This window comes from Fistularia commersonii, chromosome 12, assembly GCF_037954325.1.
Source record: "Fistularia commersonii isolate RoL2024-O1a breed Wild chromosome 12, RoL_Fcom_v1.0, whole genome shotgun sequence".
Taxonomy (NCBI): Eukaryota; Metazoa; Chordata; class Actinopteri; order Syngnathiformes; family Fistulariidae; genus Fistularia; species Fistularia commersonii.
In genome coordinates this window covers 14,883,371-14,899,266 of record NC_141295.1, presented here as the reverse complement: position 1 = coordinate 14,899,266, position 15,896 = coordinate 14,883,371, and the positions used below count along the sequence as shown (strand labels likewise).

At 44.2% G+C, this 15,896-nt stretch overlaps 1 protein-coding gene across 6 annotated transcripts in view; it reads left to right on the top strand.

Moving 5' to 3' along the window:
* fam13a (family with sequence similarity 13 member A) overlaps window positions 1-15,806 on the top strand; it is a 51,003-nt gene extending 35,197 nt beyond the window's left edge. For 3 of the 6 annotated variants that reach the window (XM_086157322.1, XM_086157321.1, XM_086157324.1), the window contains 14 exons: window positions 358-431; window positions 610-652; window positions 6,487-6,646; window positions 8,648-8,716; window positions 10,212-10,428; window positions 10,507-10,648; window positions 10,771-10,852; window positions 11,007-11,212; window positions 11,385-11,468; window positions 12,041-12,136; window positions 12,986-13,069; window positions 14,055-14,251; window positions 14,424-14,525; window positions 14,645-15,806. In XM_086157322.1, coding sequence (XP_086013448.1) covers window positions 358-431; window positions 610-652; window positions 6,487-6,646; window positions 8,648-8,716; window positions 10,212-10,428; window positions 10,507-10,648; window positions 10,771-10,852; window positions 11,007-11,212; window positions 11,385-11,468; window positions 12,041-12,136; window positions 12,986-13,069; window positions 14,055-14,251; window positions 14,424-14,525; window positions 14,645-14,768 — 1,680 coding nt within the window. In that variant the 3' untranslated portion in view covers window positions 14,769-15,806. The remainder of the gene's footprint in view (window positions 1-357; window positions 432-609; window positions 653-6,486; window positions 6,647-8,647; window positions 8,717-10,211; window positions 10,429-10,506; window positions 10,649-10,770; window positions 10,853-11,006; window positions 11,213-11,384; window positions 11,469-12,040; window positions 12,137-12,985; window positions 13,070-14,054; window positions 14,252-14,423; window positions 14,526-14,644) is intronic. The other 3 variants (XM_086157325.1, XM_086157323.1, XM_086157326.1) reach the window with 3 other exon arrangements.
* Window positions 15,807-15,896: the final 90 nt, after the last annotated feature.

The following is a 15,896-nucleotide window of genomic DNA, read 5'->3' as shown; positions in this document are numbered from 1 at the left end:
ATACAGTGTTTTTTTTTTTTAGATTTCCTATTTCAATGCTTCCCATTGGTATTATTTCATAACTCCTGCTGTTATTGAAGGAAATGGGTATTATTTTAGTTATTTCACTTTAAAGCTTGTAGGATCCATTGGTCAATGTCGTACATTTTTGTTTGTTTTACACGACTTACATTCCGCACTAATGAATATTTATGCACTGCATACTGTTGCCAGTGTATTAATACTTTTACACTCAAAACTAAAACTGAACAAATCTTTGGGAGCAGTTACTTAATGCTAACTCTAAAGGGAACCATTAGATAGGTTAGATAATGCTTCTACTGGTCAGATCAATGACGAGCTCTTTGTGTTCTCCAGTTCCATCAGGTTAGCAGCGGGTCAGGAACGAACCCGAGGCCTGGAGTTGGCCACATGGAGATTTCGAAGAATGGGTAAGATCTACCAAAATATCTGACCCATTTTAGGTTGTAGTGGAGAGATGACTGGTTTCTGGCAACTCGTAAGACCTGGAGGGTATGATGGACAATGACCGTGCAACAGTTGCACGGTCTTCTGTAAACTTACTATGGATTCTCTATTTGTATTCTTATGTCTTTATTTTTTTCACAGAAATGACACTCTGAGAAAAGACTGCCCTCCTCCTGTCCTGCAGGTAGGCTGAAGTTCGGTTTCTCTCCTTTGAGCGTCTCTGAATTGAAAGCTGTCGCAGATGTTTATTCCGATCCTCATTACCTTTTTGTGCCTGCTTTGTTGAGTACTGAGTACATGATAATGTGTCGTAATTGGCCTTTTAATCAGGAAAAAAAAGAGAATACACAGGCTCAATATTTTGAAGTAACAGGAATAAGTATCGTTTTGGTTACTGACAAATGCATCTTTGTTGCATCTTCTCGGTTTATTGTTCTACAACAGAGACAATTTTAGATCACACTGACATAAAGACAATGGGACGAGGCTATTTACAGTTGGGTTCGACCACATATTACTTTCATGCTGATACAGTAATGTTTTAGTCAGATATTTTAAAACATCCTTTATTTCGGATCGTAGTACCACTGTAGGTGTGAATAGCCCTGCTGCTATCCGGTTTAAATCTGGACCACACGGCGATGTGGCTCTGCAGCAACATGGTGGAATCTTGTTTTCGAGATGGCCCAGATGGGTTTTTGGTTGCAGCTCAGGTTGCCGCTCAGCCACCGGCGCACCGGGTTGCCATCTGGGGCCAGCCGGGCGCCGGAATGGAGCCGGGGAGTAGCCTCCCATTGTATGACACACACAAAACATATATAAAACCACCGGTAATGCCATCAAGTCTGTATTGTCTTCCTCCTGAGATGAGTCTCACCAACTTATAGTAATCCTTTCAGTTTGCTGATTTCATCTTCTGTCACCAATCTCAATGATAAGTCAGATAAGTGTTGCTTTGTGTTTTGGGTACTTTTTTTTCCCTCATTGAAAATACCATGAGCTCCTCTGACTAACTCTTTGGCCCAAGCTCTGACCATTTGGGGGTTACCGTCCTTTGTCATCTGAGATACTTTACTTGCTGTGATTGGAAGAATAATGTAGAATATCGAAATAAAAGCGCCGGGTCTTTCCCTCTGTAAAAAATACAGGCTGAATCACTCGTCTGTGTTCAGTTCGATGCAGTTCATTTCTCAACCCAACCGTATCCATAGAGGATAAAAAAATATAGTGGGTTAAAAGTTCTTTTCTTCGAAAACACATGGATTATTTTGGCAGGGGCTTTCATGGGTTCTCATTGGTCGTTGTGTTATTTGACCCACCGCTCCCCTGTGACTGAACGTGAAAATGAGAGTGATTTATTCAATGTTGTAAAATTTATGCAACTCTAAGCCGTCAGCCAGAGTCATTATTGCCAGTGCTTGTGTCATGGTTTTAAAACCCGGCACTCCCATTCCATTGAATGAAAAAACTAAATTGGCAAAAAAAAAAAAGAAAAATATGGTCGCCTCGGGAGAGGAGAAAAAAAAATGGTTTTCCGCAAACAGTCCCTTATTTATGCTTAGGCTTCTTGTCACATTGAACACACGTCGGTTGATATCACAAAGCCCGTATTTTTATGCATCAACCAAATGGATGCAAAAATAACTTTTCAGCTTGCTGTTTGAATTTGGAAAGTCACCTTGGACTCCGGGATTATGACTTTTTTTTTTTTTTTTTTTGCTATGACATTTCATTCTTCGACAAGAGCAATCCTGCTATGTGTACAACATCAGCATGTTTTAAAATGATAATGAAAATAATGGGTAATTGTTTGAAATACACCGAAAACCAGGAGCTTGATTTTCAGTCTGCCAATATTTGGTGAAGCGCGCGTGTGTGTGTGTGTGTGTGTGTGTGTGTGTGTGTGTGTGTGTGTGTGTGTGTGTGTGTGAGGCCGCAGTCAGTATTCATTTGTCTCAGTCCCAGTAGACTGATAACAGTCATGAATCCTGTCAGAACAGATTGTGCCTGCAGAATAAGGAAATGGATCGCGAGAGGTGAAACCTCCTTGACATAAAATGCTGACAGTAAACATTACTGTGCAGCAGCAGATGACGTGTTTTACTCGATGATGAAAAACTTGCTGTTTGTGTGTGTGTGTGTTGCCTGTGGACAAGCAGAAGCAGCCAGCTTCTCCAGAAATTGCATTAGTGTGTGTGTGTGTGTGTGTGTGTGTGTGTGTGTGTGTGTGTGTGTGTTTGTGTGTGTGAACTGGTAAGGGGTTTGGGTTAGACTATCACTAATCTGAGTTTGGGGGGTTTAACAAAGAGTTCAAAATCACTTTTTCATTGAAGGGGCATATTTTTTATGTATTTGCACATCAATAAAAACACAACAAACACACTCATATATATTTCTGTAATTATTTATACATTCATTTCAGAATGTTTTCTTTAACCCAGTTGCTCTAAACCCTGTGCAAAACAGGAATTCCCTTTGAAATATGACTTGCTTTCTAATCCAAACAATCGTCAAACATGCATCCACACAAATAACAGCACTATTTTTACTGAAGCCTCTTTTATAGGTTTTTCGAGCAACAGGCCTCACTGGGAATATTTGCCATTGTTAAAGGTAGGAAGGAAACCGCAGTGATCAACTGTTTTCCATGCCTTTGCTTTGTATCGGCCATTACAAAAATATGTGGCACTATTGGCGATTCCCTGTTGCTTGAAAATATTAATATTGAAGAATACTGAAAAATGTTATCACACCAAACTGACTTGAAAAATCTGTTTTGCCTAGAATCAATATTCTAGTATGCCCTCACTCTTGAGGGTTTGGTTTGAGAAATATAAACATCCAAGCATGCGCACACACACACACACACACACACACACACACACACACACTTACCAAACCACATAGGACCATCTTGCTCCACCCTACCGTTGCACCAGCTGGACCATGATGACGTAACCATGCTCTAAGTGTGTTGGTGTGTGAACACAGTAGCCTGATGTTCTAGGAAAACATTGTGTGTGCGAGCGTGCCTGCCCGCGTGCACGGAGCATGACTACAGCAACATCTGTGCCCATGTTAATCCGGGGATGATTTTCCTCGGAGCATCTTGTTCCGCCACAACGAAGCCAGGGTGATTCTGTTGCAGGTTTTATAGGGTTGACTGATTTTCAATCCAATTAAAAAAAATGAAACACATGAAAAGGACATAGCTGCAGGAGAGCGGCTTTCTGCTTGAATAAGTATACAGTTTCATACGAATATGGCGTACGAGATGGGGTGTTGTCAAGGCAACCTCCCGTTACATCTTACCTCGGAGAAATAGCATTGCATAACGTTCCCTTCAGTGACCGAGCAGACGCCTAATGAGTCCATATGTTAATTGCACGATTGCTATCAACGCTTAACAAGATGGTAAACAGAGCGCCGTCGTTCTTGTGGAGAGGCAGAGGAATAAATCAGAGGCTCGCTGCGAATTACACTGCTAAAATGTTTGTCTTGGATCGGCGGTTTAGAGAACAGACTGACATTTTTCCCATTAGCTAGTATCTTATTACTGTTTTTAAATTTGCATTCAGTTCCCATCGTTCTTGATTCATTCCAAGAAATGTGCAGAAATATTATGCAGTTTATTTTTTGAATCAGGAGACTTTTCACAGCCCTTGATTGCCTAAATGTTTTTTTTCTTTATATCACCGTTTATTCATCGCGAGACAGTATGTCGGGTGTCGAACTCAATAACAAAAGGGGCCAAACTTAAAAAACCTTACCCGAGTTGCAGGCCAAATAAGAGTAACATTTATTTACAATGCAATTTATGGCTATGCTTTAACCAGACAAAAATAATTTAATTACAAATATTAATGTTGAACAAAATAATAATTTCGCTACACATACAAAGAAGGATTTGCCCATAACTCAAAATAATCAAAAGGGTTGTTTCAGTTCAAAACTGATATTTGGTACTAAGTTTTGGGGATGAAAAGGCGTCCCTGAACCTGCCAAAAAGGTTCCTCAACACCATGTAATCCATCCACATCCATTCATGTCCTGAAATTAACACAAAATAAAATGCAAGCACAACTATTATATTGAAAATATATAATCATAATTTTAATTTAGTTTATAAAATGCTTAATTTTTATTTTCTTTTCCGGCAAGAGGTCTCATGCCATTCACCCCTGATCTGTATTTTAACATCTGGTTTTTAGGTTTTGTTGGGGGTTGTCATCGGTGAGCTGTCCTTTGTCTCGTTTAAATTCATCGTGGTTGCTGAGTAACTGTTCTTTAAATACGATCCAGAAGTATTTCTTCAAATCACGTTACCATGCAGACACAACAGTTGCTGGTTTATGAGCTCACGTGAGAATATGGCTCCCATGCTGGCTATTATTAAAACCATTGCCCCATATATTCTCTAATTACCAAACCTTGCTGAATGATTTGGTTTCAGGGTTGTGTTACTTTGAGAACTGACTTACTGTCACACTCGGTCACGTCAAGTATTACTGGAGGCAGAATCGTTTTTACACCTGTGTATCACTAAACTATTATTACCGTCAATGATGAAACTTGAAATCTTAAAATGATAATTCAATGATTTAAAAAAAAAGGGAATTATTTCTATTTTGTATACATTTAAATGTATTAACGTAGCAAAATCGCCGTTAATTAATGGTGACATTGATGTGTTACAATTGGCTCAAAACTCCATACTAGGTCTTTGCCATCTTCTCATATTTTAACATTCACTCTTTTATTTTAATGTTGCTATGTGTGTCTATGACTTGTTGGTGAATGGTGTTAATAGGAAAGTATGTGCGTGTGCGTGTGTGTGTGTGTGTGTGTGTGTGTGTGTGTGTGTGTGTGCTGCTGCTTGCCATGCAGCTTGTACCAACTGAGGAAGTCTTGACTGTAATCGCTGACCGTAAGGGCCACTTAGGGGGGAATTTCCCGCCATGGCCCCTGGCTGTTCTCCGGGCACTAATGCCACTTTGTTGATTCCAATTTCATTCAGCGAAAGAACACGCAATTACATCTGAGACTTAAGCTATTGTGCAAAAATCTCCTATTAAAAACCGCCAATGAAAACAACTCAATATTATACACTAAATAAACAGTGTGGTGACTGGATTCATGAGCATCTCTGGGGTCCGGGAAGGACATGTAGCTGTCTTTATCTGGGTTTCCTAAAATAAGGTTGGTCCCACGGCCAGACAGAGGAAATGGGACCCTGTGGGCTCAGAAGTTAGTGATCCATGATCGCATTCTAAATATACCCAACCTTCGGACTGTGTCATTTTCCCTTATTATTCACAATCTACAAAAAAAAAAATGTCATAACATAGATTAGGTTATGCGGAGAAGTGGAGGGGGGAGTCTTATCAGTGAAAAGAGGAGAATTAAGAGGAAGTGATGGAGGAGGAAATTTGCACATAGTTCCTCTTCTGCACACGAATGTTTGCCTACATATAGACGGATTAGAAAAGAAGAGAAAAAAAAAAAAAAACACCCAGTCAGCCTACGTGTGCTGGCTGCCTTTTTTTTTTTTTGTTCACGTCTTCCTCCCTCCCTCGCTCCCTCCTTCCCTCCCAATGCCCTGATCCCCCCCCCCCCCCCCCCCCCCCCCACTCCCCCCCTTCTGCTTTGGCTGCTGTGAAACAAACAAGTCTAGGGCGGTGCTGGGGTGGGAAATAAGTGCACGGCTGGCGGGAGAGAAAGCAAGGAGGGCAACAGTTGAGAGAAGAGAGAGAGAGAGAGAGAAAAAAAAAAAAACAAGAGAGGGAGACAGGAGGGATTCCAGTGGGTGGAGCCATGCTGTTCCAACCCTCACACTCTCAGCCAAAGGCAGATGGGCGGATGTTTTGGCCAGCCGATGCAGCCAATGGCAGGCTGGGAGCAGCCCCCTCTGCTGGGGCAGGGCCAGGCTGAGGGAGTGTGTGGCTCAACTTAAAGAGTGTGTTCACAGGCTGGCTGTTGTCTTTGAGAGCCTTTTGCCTTTCTCTCATGGTTGTGCAGACAATAAGGATGAAGATCCAGGAGTCGCCCGTCACTTGTGACATGGGGAGGGTCGGCGGGGGAGAGGTGAGAGGCTCGGATCCGGACTGCGAGAAGAGCGGCTGCGAGGACGTTCCCCGGCTGGACCTGACAGCTCTGACCGAGGACAACAACTGGGGAGGTGAGGCCAGACCCTTCTTCTAGCTGTTGTTGTGCTTATGGTTTATTTCTTGCATTGCTTGACTCTGGATTTTGATATTTGCTGACCCACCTTTTTCAAAACCACATTCACCCAGGGAGGACAACCCACTCACTGTCCTCCCACTGAGCCCCGCACATGGTTGTCTGGGTAGCAGCTGCACACCTTCTGCTGCCTCTTCCTCCTCCTTATGCAGCCCCTTCTGCCTCTGCTGCTGGATTTAATTGTAAAAGATCCTCTTAAGTTCTCTAGCCACCTATATCTGGAGGACAAACCCTGCCAGGAGGGTTTTTTTTTTTTTTACTTCGCTGCACAGAACATAGCACTGCCTGTAGTTGCTCCACTTTAACCTTTATTTGTTTTCAAATTTCTTATCACAGCATCAAAAGGAATGTAAATCTAAACTAAGTGTGTCTCCTTGCTGTTGTGAAAGAGTTTTAAATGGCTTGTTTTACCCCCAAAAACCATGCGTTACTCCTTCCGATTATGCAAGGGAACTGTTTCCAGACAAACCGCTGCTGTAATTCCCATCCCAGAATTAATCATTAAAGTGAAAGAGATAACTGGCTGTAGAAACCTCACCCGCGGCTCGGATGCCTTGTCAGTCAATTCCGGTTGATATACATTTTAAAAGGTTAGGTTGTATTTGACTTTATGGAGAGCTCCAGGTCAATATTCCATGAATGTTGACCATTTGGTGAATCGTAATCTTATTAAAATGACCTTTTAAGTCAAATCTGCCTGGTAGAATTATTGATGTCTCATGCAGACTTTGCAGAATTTGGCACGGGCGTTGCATCATTCCAACTCCCCCACCTTCCCTGTGTTGTCAAGCTTGTTTGGAATTTGTTATTAACGTGTTTGTCCACGCTGTGTTGGCGTTTGTGTAGAGAGGAAACCGCGCACAATCGCAGCGGCCTGAGACTTTGTGATTGTTTTTGAAGGGCTGGACGACAGAGCAGGACTGGGCGGAGGATTTCGGGTCCCATCAAAACAGTCACTGAACTGCACGCTGGAATGGTACCTGATAGGTTCGCTCCTAAATTAAGGGGGAAAAAAAAAATCCAAAGGACATGTTGCAGCACATGCTTCAGCTTCCTCTTCCAAATCATATCATCAATCATATTTGCTCCGCTCTGTATAACAAAGCTATCAACTTCCACTGCCACATGTTTGGAGCATTAGCTCAGGAGTGTGTTTGTGGAGCTCTCTGGTGGTCATGCCTGGAACAGGGAAAACAGCAGGGCTGGAGACAGTTGTTGGTTGATTTCCTGTGCAGCGTTCAGTCACAAAAATACTGAGCCTGAAATTGTCCAGATTTTATATTTGAGTCAGCGATTAGTGTGCAGTCGGTGTCGCGAGGCTGTGGCGGCCGCAGCTGTTCTTTACGGGCTCGGTTATGTTTCGCCTCCTCTTAAGCCTCTGTCCAGCACATTCTGTCCTGAATGCATGCGAATCGACGGTTGAGTTCCCACCACAGGAAGCCTGTGCGATTGACCCAGACAGGAACATCGCACACGCGCCGGTCCCCTGAGGTGCCCAAGATGGTGATCAGATCCATCCGGCCCTTTGAAGCACAAGAGCGAGCGGGGCCACAGGATCAATTGTGTAAAAAAAAAAAAAAAAAAGGATTGTGAACTTTTCCTCTGTTTGCCGAGCCTGTTTTTTCTCCTCAGAGCAGAGCCAAAGAGGGATTTATGTCCTGGCTTAAATGTCCAAATTGACTCGGCCAACCTATAAATTACTATAATGGCGTTGTTATGGGATGCGTACTGTACACGAGGAATAATACTGTACAAACTGGCTGCATTGTGAGACCTTTGTCCCAGTACACTCTGTGCCAGTGCCTGTCATGGTGACCTGATATTTCCTGCCGCTCTGTCCTCGACTGTCTGCCAGCATCAGTGGAAACCCATGCGGATACAAGGAGACAGTGATGCACAGCGTGCATTATAATTTTCTATTTTCTTGTTCTTCCCATAGATCCTCCTCCCTTCTTAAACTCTCCTTTCCTTGATTTCAAAAGCATTTTCTATTCAAGTTGTTACGACGGTAAGTGCATTATCACCGTCTGCGCTGACTCGCTTCGCCAAAATAACACATCTGAAAAGGAGACAGGCTGTCTGACTGACCTTTTCCTCTGCATGGCAACATGCTTGAATGGTCTAGAACATTGTGGCCAAGCATCACACTGGACAACCTTTAGAGAAATGGCAAACTGGCATGTTTTTGTTTCATTAGGCTAGTTAATCCTGAAGCATCAACGAGCAGTTGATTTAAAAGGATTAATCTCAAATGCCACAGAGCCTCACTGGCCGGGCCGCGCTACACTCTCGAGCTCGATAATAGACCTCGGAAGACGTTTCGGCGTGATTTAGGGTTTCGCCAGCCGCTGTGAACGAGCCCCGACTCGTCGGAGTGGCTACTTGACAAACTGCACGTACCTAGGAGCAAAGGAGGAACCCCCAGGGTTTCCAGAGCTGGAATCTGAGCTAAGATGCCTCGTAGCAACCTAACTCACACGAGCTAAGAAAAATAAGCATGTGCAGTTTGGGACTGGCATGCATATTTTCCCTGGGTGCAGACTGACACCTTCAATGTTTTCCCTGACTGTTGGTGTCCCTCGGCCGGCTGTTTTCACGCCCTCCATTTCTTCCCCCCGGTGCGGCGGCGACTCTGTACATTTTCTAGGGTCGCCTGACATCTGATGATCTAGGTCTTCCCTTTTTCCATGAAGTCTGCATTATCAAAACTCTCGGACTTTTAAGCCTGAGAACAGTTTACTCTCCTTAACCAAACAGTGAACCTCCTTCAACACGGCCGCGTTCCTCGCTCCACCCTTTCTGTCATGCGTACATGTTTTGACAGACACTCGCCGTGCAGAGTGGAAACTAAAACACAAACTCATCACCCTATCGCTAAACAGGGGTCGTGCCCTGACATTATCCCACAGAGAACCAGGCATTATTAATAGCCGGGGGATTGTCAGGGTATCTGCTCGGCTCTTTTTTTTTTTTTTAACCAGACATAATTGTTGCAGGAGTGGAGACAGTGACCGGAGAGAGCGACTTTAGGGTGTGTTTCATAGGAACATCTGTGTCTGCCGAATCCCGGTGGAAGTTTTTCTTTTCTTCGTAACGGTTTAGGGGGAGAAGAGCTTAATCACATCGAGTGACTTTCACAGTGGAGACATAAGACGTCCCCGGGGGGAAAGAAACAGCCCTCCTGTGTCTGTAGGATAAGATTTGCGGGCCTGTTCTTGGAAAACAAGGATAGCGTTGTACTTCCTTGTGTGCTTTTCACCAGTGATGCAACCTCCTCAAAAACCAGAAATCGGGGGGGGGACGACAGAGCTTTTTATTAAATAAAACTCCCGTAAATATCATAATACACCTGGATTATTCTAATATCATTTGTCTAATTATTTTAGACCGAGATGGTAGAATCAGCTTTCGTAATATGGCTATGACGTATTGTTATTATTATTAAAAGTCATTTTTGACATCATCGTATTAACAGAAAGGGGGGTTGTGTTTGTTTCCTGCAGAACCGGTGCCAGCATTCCCACTGCTGCAGAGGGAGAGCATGGACCGCGAGGAGGCACGGCTCTCCCCCCACGCAGGAGGACGCCTGATCCGGCAGCTTCTCGAAGAGGACAGCGACCCCATGCTGTCCCCTCGCTTTTACGCCTACGGACAGTGCCAGCAGTACCTGGACGACACCGAAGTGCCCCCGTCGCCGCCCAACGCACACTCGTTTGTCAGGTAAACACGCGGCGGTCGAACGGCGAGATGCAGTTGACACGCGTTGACAAACGCGCTAACCCTAACGTTTCTCTCCAGTCGCAGGAGGAGCTCGTCTCTAGGCTCCTGCGACGACGAGAAAGAGGAGTTGACATCCGCTCAACTCACAAAGAGGATTCATCTGTTGAAGAAGAAGATCCACAGATTCGAGGAGAAGTTTGAGGACGAGCGGAAGTACAGGGTAGGTCGTCGATGGCCTCCTCCTCATGAGCGAATCCTGATCAAATAAAGGATGATGAGTTTTGATTGTGTCGCCAATTGACGATGAATTATTATTTGTCCTTTCTCTGTTTTCCCACGCAGCCGTCGCACAGTGATAAAGCTGCAAATCCAGAAGTGCTAAAATGGGTAACAGAATTGGCCAAGCTACGAAAAGAGCTTAAAGGTAGGGTCACAAAGTGACCGCTTGGCAAGCACCTCTACAGAGCCTGATGAATTTTGCACAGAAAATGGAAAAACAAAGCTTTTATGTGTGTATATTTGTATTGTGTGTACGCTTATGTATACTTATCCCTGCACCTTCCCCGCACTCTCATCAGAACACAAGCTGATAAAGTCCGAAGAGGACCTGCCGCCGCTGACCCGTCAACGCAGCAACACGCTACCGAAAAGCTTTGGCTCTCAGCTGGAGAAGAAACCTCAGCAGGAGAAGGTGCCCAAGCCGCCCGTGGAGAGCACCCTGGAGACAATCCTGAAGAAGCTGCAGGAGAAAAGGGAGGAGGTGAACCGGCCGGAGGACATCAAGGTAAGACCGCTCGTAACGTCGTGCAGGGATGGCTCGATATACCGAGATGTTTGAATGTGCATGTCTGTCGGCAGCAGGGATTTAATTTGCAATAGCGGAAGGACGAAAACAAGACGTGAATTCGGGTCACGTCTGACATTTTGTCGACTCACTTCCTGTCACGTGCCCGCAGGATATGACACGAGAGCAGATCGCGGCGGAGAAAGTGGCCCTGCAGAAATCGCTCCTCTACTACGAGAGCATACACGGCCGACCTGTAAGTCCCCCCCCCCCCACCGCCGAACCATCCCGTTCTAAAGTCGTTCACAAATACTGAAACGTCAAGCCCCACCCCCACCCCAACACCTTCCATCCGATCTCTTGCCTGCCGTTTGGGGTGCAAACATTGAATGTCTTGTTTCCCACTAGATTGTGACCCAGATTGCTAGTCAAGGGTGAATAATTTCTCAAGCCAGTATGTGGGTGCGTGTGTGTGTATGTGTGTGTATGTGTGTGCACTCAACAGGAGGCTTTATGAATCGCTTTTCTATCCTGATCTGTGAAATAAAACATTTTTAAATCACAAAAAGCTTAATCGGAAGTTAAATTGAAATTCCACTGCAATGCAACTGTAATATGAAATGAAATGCTCTAATCCCCGCCATTGTTGTCTCGTGTGAGGGAACGTGTCTGATCCCGGTGTCACCTCGTTCCCTTACGCTCCGCGCCCTCGTGGCTGCTGGTTAATGCACTTCTGATCCAGAGAACAAGCCTTGGTGATTAGCGGGTTGAAGAAGAAGGTTACAAACAACTGGGGCTAACGAGGTCTTTGTTTGGATTCCGCCTCAGGTTACCAAGAGTGAGCGGCAGGTCATGAAGCCACTGTACGACCGATACCGGCTGGTCAAGCAGATCCTGTGCCGAGCCTCCACCATCCCTGTCATTGTAAGTTAGCACTTCTTCCTGCCTCGTTTTCCCTCCCGCAGCTTCACGGCATCAACCCTTGTCCCTGACAGACGCGCGACGAAGCTCGGCACAAAATGTCTGCCGCCCCCAATACACGTGGGGGCTTTGGCTCATAGGTGTGTCTGGAGGCTTCAGGTGGCCACATGCACAGTCCTGAAGGAATAGATGGCATGGGCGGTAGCTGTAAATTCTCAACTCTACAGGATGACATCATTCGATTTTAATCGAATAAAGGAAACCTAAATATTAAATTTAATATTATGACTGATCCCTAAAAATGTTTTTTACAGTTAAAATCTCTAATCATTTTCTGTATTTCTACCATCAAAATTTAGCTCTTTAATATTAATTTTCTGTATTTTTCTACAATTAAGATTAAGCTTCGCTCAATGCTACTGTCTCACATCTTGTACTCAAATATTTAATAATTAATGATGCATTATTATATAAGATATCATTTGCGTTATGGACACACTGTATATCATTATATAATCCATTATAATCTAATCCCTATAATGCAAAATGGGACCCCGTTTGTTGACCATTCCTTTCAAATTGTTGGCTCAGCGCAGCCTTTTCATTATCGAGGAAAGGTCACGTGACTCCCAGACAGTTCTGTCTGAATTATTTCCCGAAATAAAGGGCCCATTCATTGCCAAAAATGAATTGAGAAATACAGGAAAATATCGCTTAAAATGTAGCTCCATTGCACAGGAGTTCAGATCAACCCCACAGGCGTGGGATTCTGATGAAGAGTAGGGATTCTCTCGTGACCCCGCCGGCGTGAGTCTCCGCCTGATTAACCATTGCTTCTTAACCGTCACACAGGGCTCTCCCTCCAGCAAGCGCAGAGGTCCCCTCCTTCAGCCCATTATTGAGGGCGAAACAGCGCTCTTCTTCGATGACATCAAGGTGAAGAGCTGCTGCAGCTTCGATAATCAGCAATCCCCACCTCCCCACCTCCACTTCCCCATCCCCCATCTACTACCATTCGAGCCTATACTGAGTTTGATTACTGCCTGTTGATTTGGCAGCTGCTTGTTTTGTTTTTCTGCCCCCGGCTTCTGTAGGAGACCCGTAGCAATGTTGATCCGTAGCTGCCTGGATCTGACCTTTGAATTGCTGTCAATTTGAATGGTTGTGTTCAAATGTATGAGTGAAAAGGATGTATTGATGGGAAAAAAAAAGATGCATTAGGTTAGTTTGGTCTGATTTACAGTGTCGTTCATTCAAAGTTATCTGGCAAAGCTCCGGGACTGACTTTAAATACATGGGAAGAATACCGACATGTGATCATGTCCTACAAAACAAAGCAAGTCTGAAGTTCTGGTATGAACACAAATGACTATAATATTCTCACATTCATTTTGTTACTTTTTAAACCGCTTATCCTGCACTCAGGGTTGTCCCGGCTGTCACTGGACAAGAGGTGGGGTTCACCCTGGACCGATTGCCTGTCAATCACAGAGCCAAATTTAGATTGTAATCGAACCCAGGGGAACTATTTTATTTCAATTGATATAATTGCTATTATATAAAGTCAGTTTCACCATCTGTTTGAATGGCATTGTCTCTCAGACCGAATGTTTTCGTCGACACGGGACTAGTAATCATCAGTGAGAAACCCCGGCAAACATGTCTGCCACCGAAGTGTTTTCTAACAGAGTGATGGTTTTGGATTTCTAGCTGAGCTCTCGGTGGATCTTCTAGTTTGATTGCATTCATTAACTCGGACTGGAACTACTAATGATTTCTGCCTTGAATCACGAACGAGGAACCCGGAGGTGCACTGGGCTGAGACGATTACTGACGCTGCATGATGCTTCGCAGGGACCCCCACCCCCCCCCCGCCCGAGTTCGCCTCTTATTTGACCGATTCCTTCCTTCCTCCTCGCAGGAGGAAGAGGACGGCTCGGAGGACGACGGGGACTCAAAGACACAGTTCACCATGACGGTCCGGTCCGACTTCAGCATGCTAGGCTTCCTGGAGCACATGGATGAGGAAGGAGACGGGTTCATTTCGCCCGTGGACGAGCTGTCTCCCTCCAAGAATACCATTGACATGCGGCTGTCAAACCTTCACTCCGCCACCATGTAAGCAAGAAGAGATGCAAATTTTCATTAAAAAAAAAAGCACAATCTATTTCGATACATCTTCTTTGGTTTTGCCAAGTATAAACACATGTTGTAATGTATATTTATGTTGGAAAAGTGGCTAGGGCGAGAGTATTCCACTGTGAAGTCATACATGGTTTCTCTTTCTAAGGCAAGAGTTGGTGGAGCAACTCCAAGAGACCAGGGAGGAGAAGAAGAGAATCCGCAAGAATCTAAAAGAGTTCGAGGACCAGTTCTTGAGACAAAATGGGAGGTAAAGTGAATTCACTGGATCGCGCTGCAGCGGCGGGATGATAATCACATCACGGGTTTTCCACGGCCGAACATTCTCCTGTTCCCTAATGTTATTCCACCCGTGTCGGCTTCCCGCAGGAACGTGCAGAAGGAGGACCGCTCCCCGTTAGCTGCGGAATACAACGAATACAAACACGTTAAAGCCAAGCTGCGGCTGCTGGAAGTTCTCATCAGCAAAAGAGACTCGACCAAGCTGATCTGAGAAGAAACCACATCTCCGAAAGACTCTAAAAGAAGGACTGGTGCTTGTTTTCTCCCCCAGACACCATGAGCAAACATCATCTTGTGTGGTGTCTTTTTGGCATGGAGACAGATTTTGGGGGAGGTGGGGGTTTCTCTGCAACCTTAGAGCCATGACTGAATCAACACCAAGTCACCTGCTTCACCTGGAATTTAAGCAAGATAAATAAGCATAAAGGATAATCCTTGTGTCACTAATAATTTATTTGTATCCGTTTTAGCGTTTGTATGAGAGCAGAGCAGTAGTTTTTCCTCCTGCTTTACTGTAGAAGTCTTAATAAACCTTGTATGATAGACACGGACGATATTTTTTAAAGGATCTAGAGAATGAGATTCCCGTGTATTTTTGTAAGGGAGCTGTACAGTCCTGTTAACAGTGTTCACTAAATGAGCCTCCATCTTTGCTTTGGCTCTGACCTTCCCTCCCAACGGATTGTCTGAAATTCTTGCGTCGCTTCTCTAGAAGTCAAATCGAGTTCTCACTCACTAAAAAGAAATGCTTTTTCTTGTTTTTAACGTGACCCAAAGACTGTGACTCGCGACACGAGCAACAGAGAAAAGAATTTAAAAAAAAAAGACACAGAACTCGATTGTTTTCATAGAAACTGTGTACTTTGTGATCACTAGTGCTTGTTAGCAATTGACTGTATACTTTATGTGCTTTTTCCTGTTTCCTCTATGCCAAATAAGCTATTTCTCACTCTTAAATCACCGGCATGTTTGTGCCCCTCACTGATTCCCGACTGAGAATCCAGGCCGCTTTCCTTTCAACTCCAGAGCCTCTTTTGCTCTTTTTGTAAATACAGAGGATTATGTACTGTATGTTTACGTTTCTGTAAGCAAGTTCATTTCTCCTTTCCTCCTCTAAAAATCAGTGTGAATTTTGTTTTTATTGAATGTAAACACTGGCCAGGCTTAATGAATTATGAGTGTGTACATTTTAGTACATAAATTGTATTGTATTTTGTATATAATATGAATGAAATCATATTTTTACTGACTTGGTCTGTTTACTTTTATACTTCAGTGCTATTTCCATTGGCGGTTTTACAGACATCTGCCTGCTGATGCAATGAGTCAAACTTTCTTT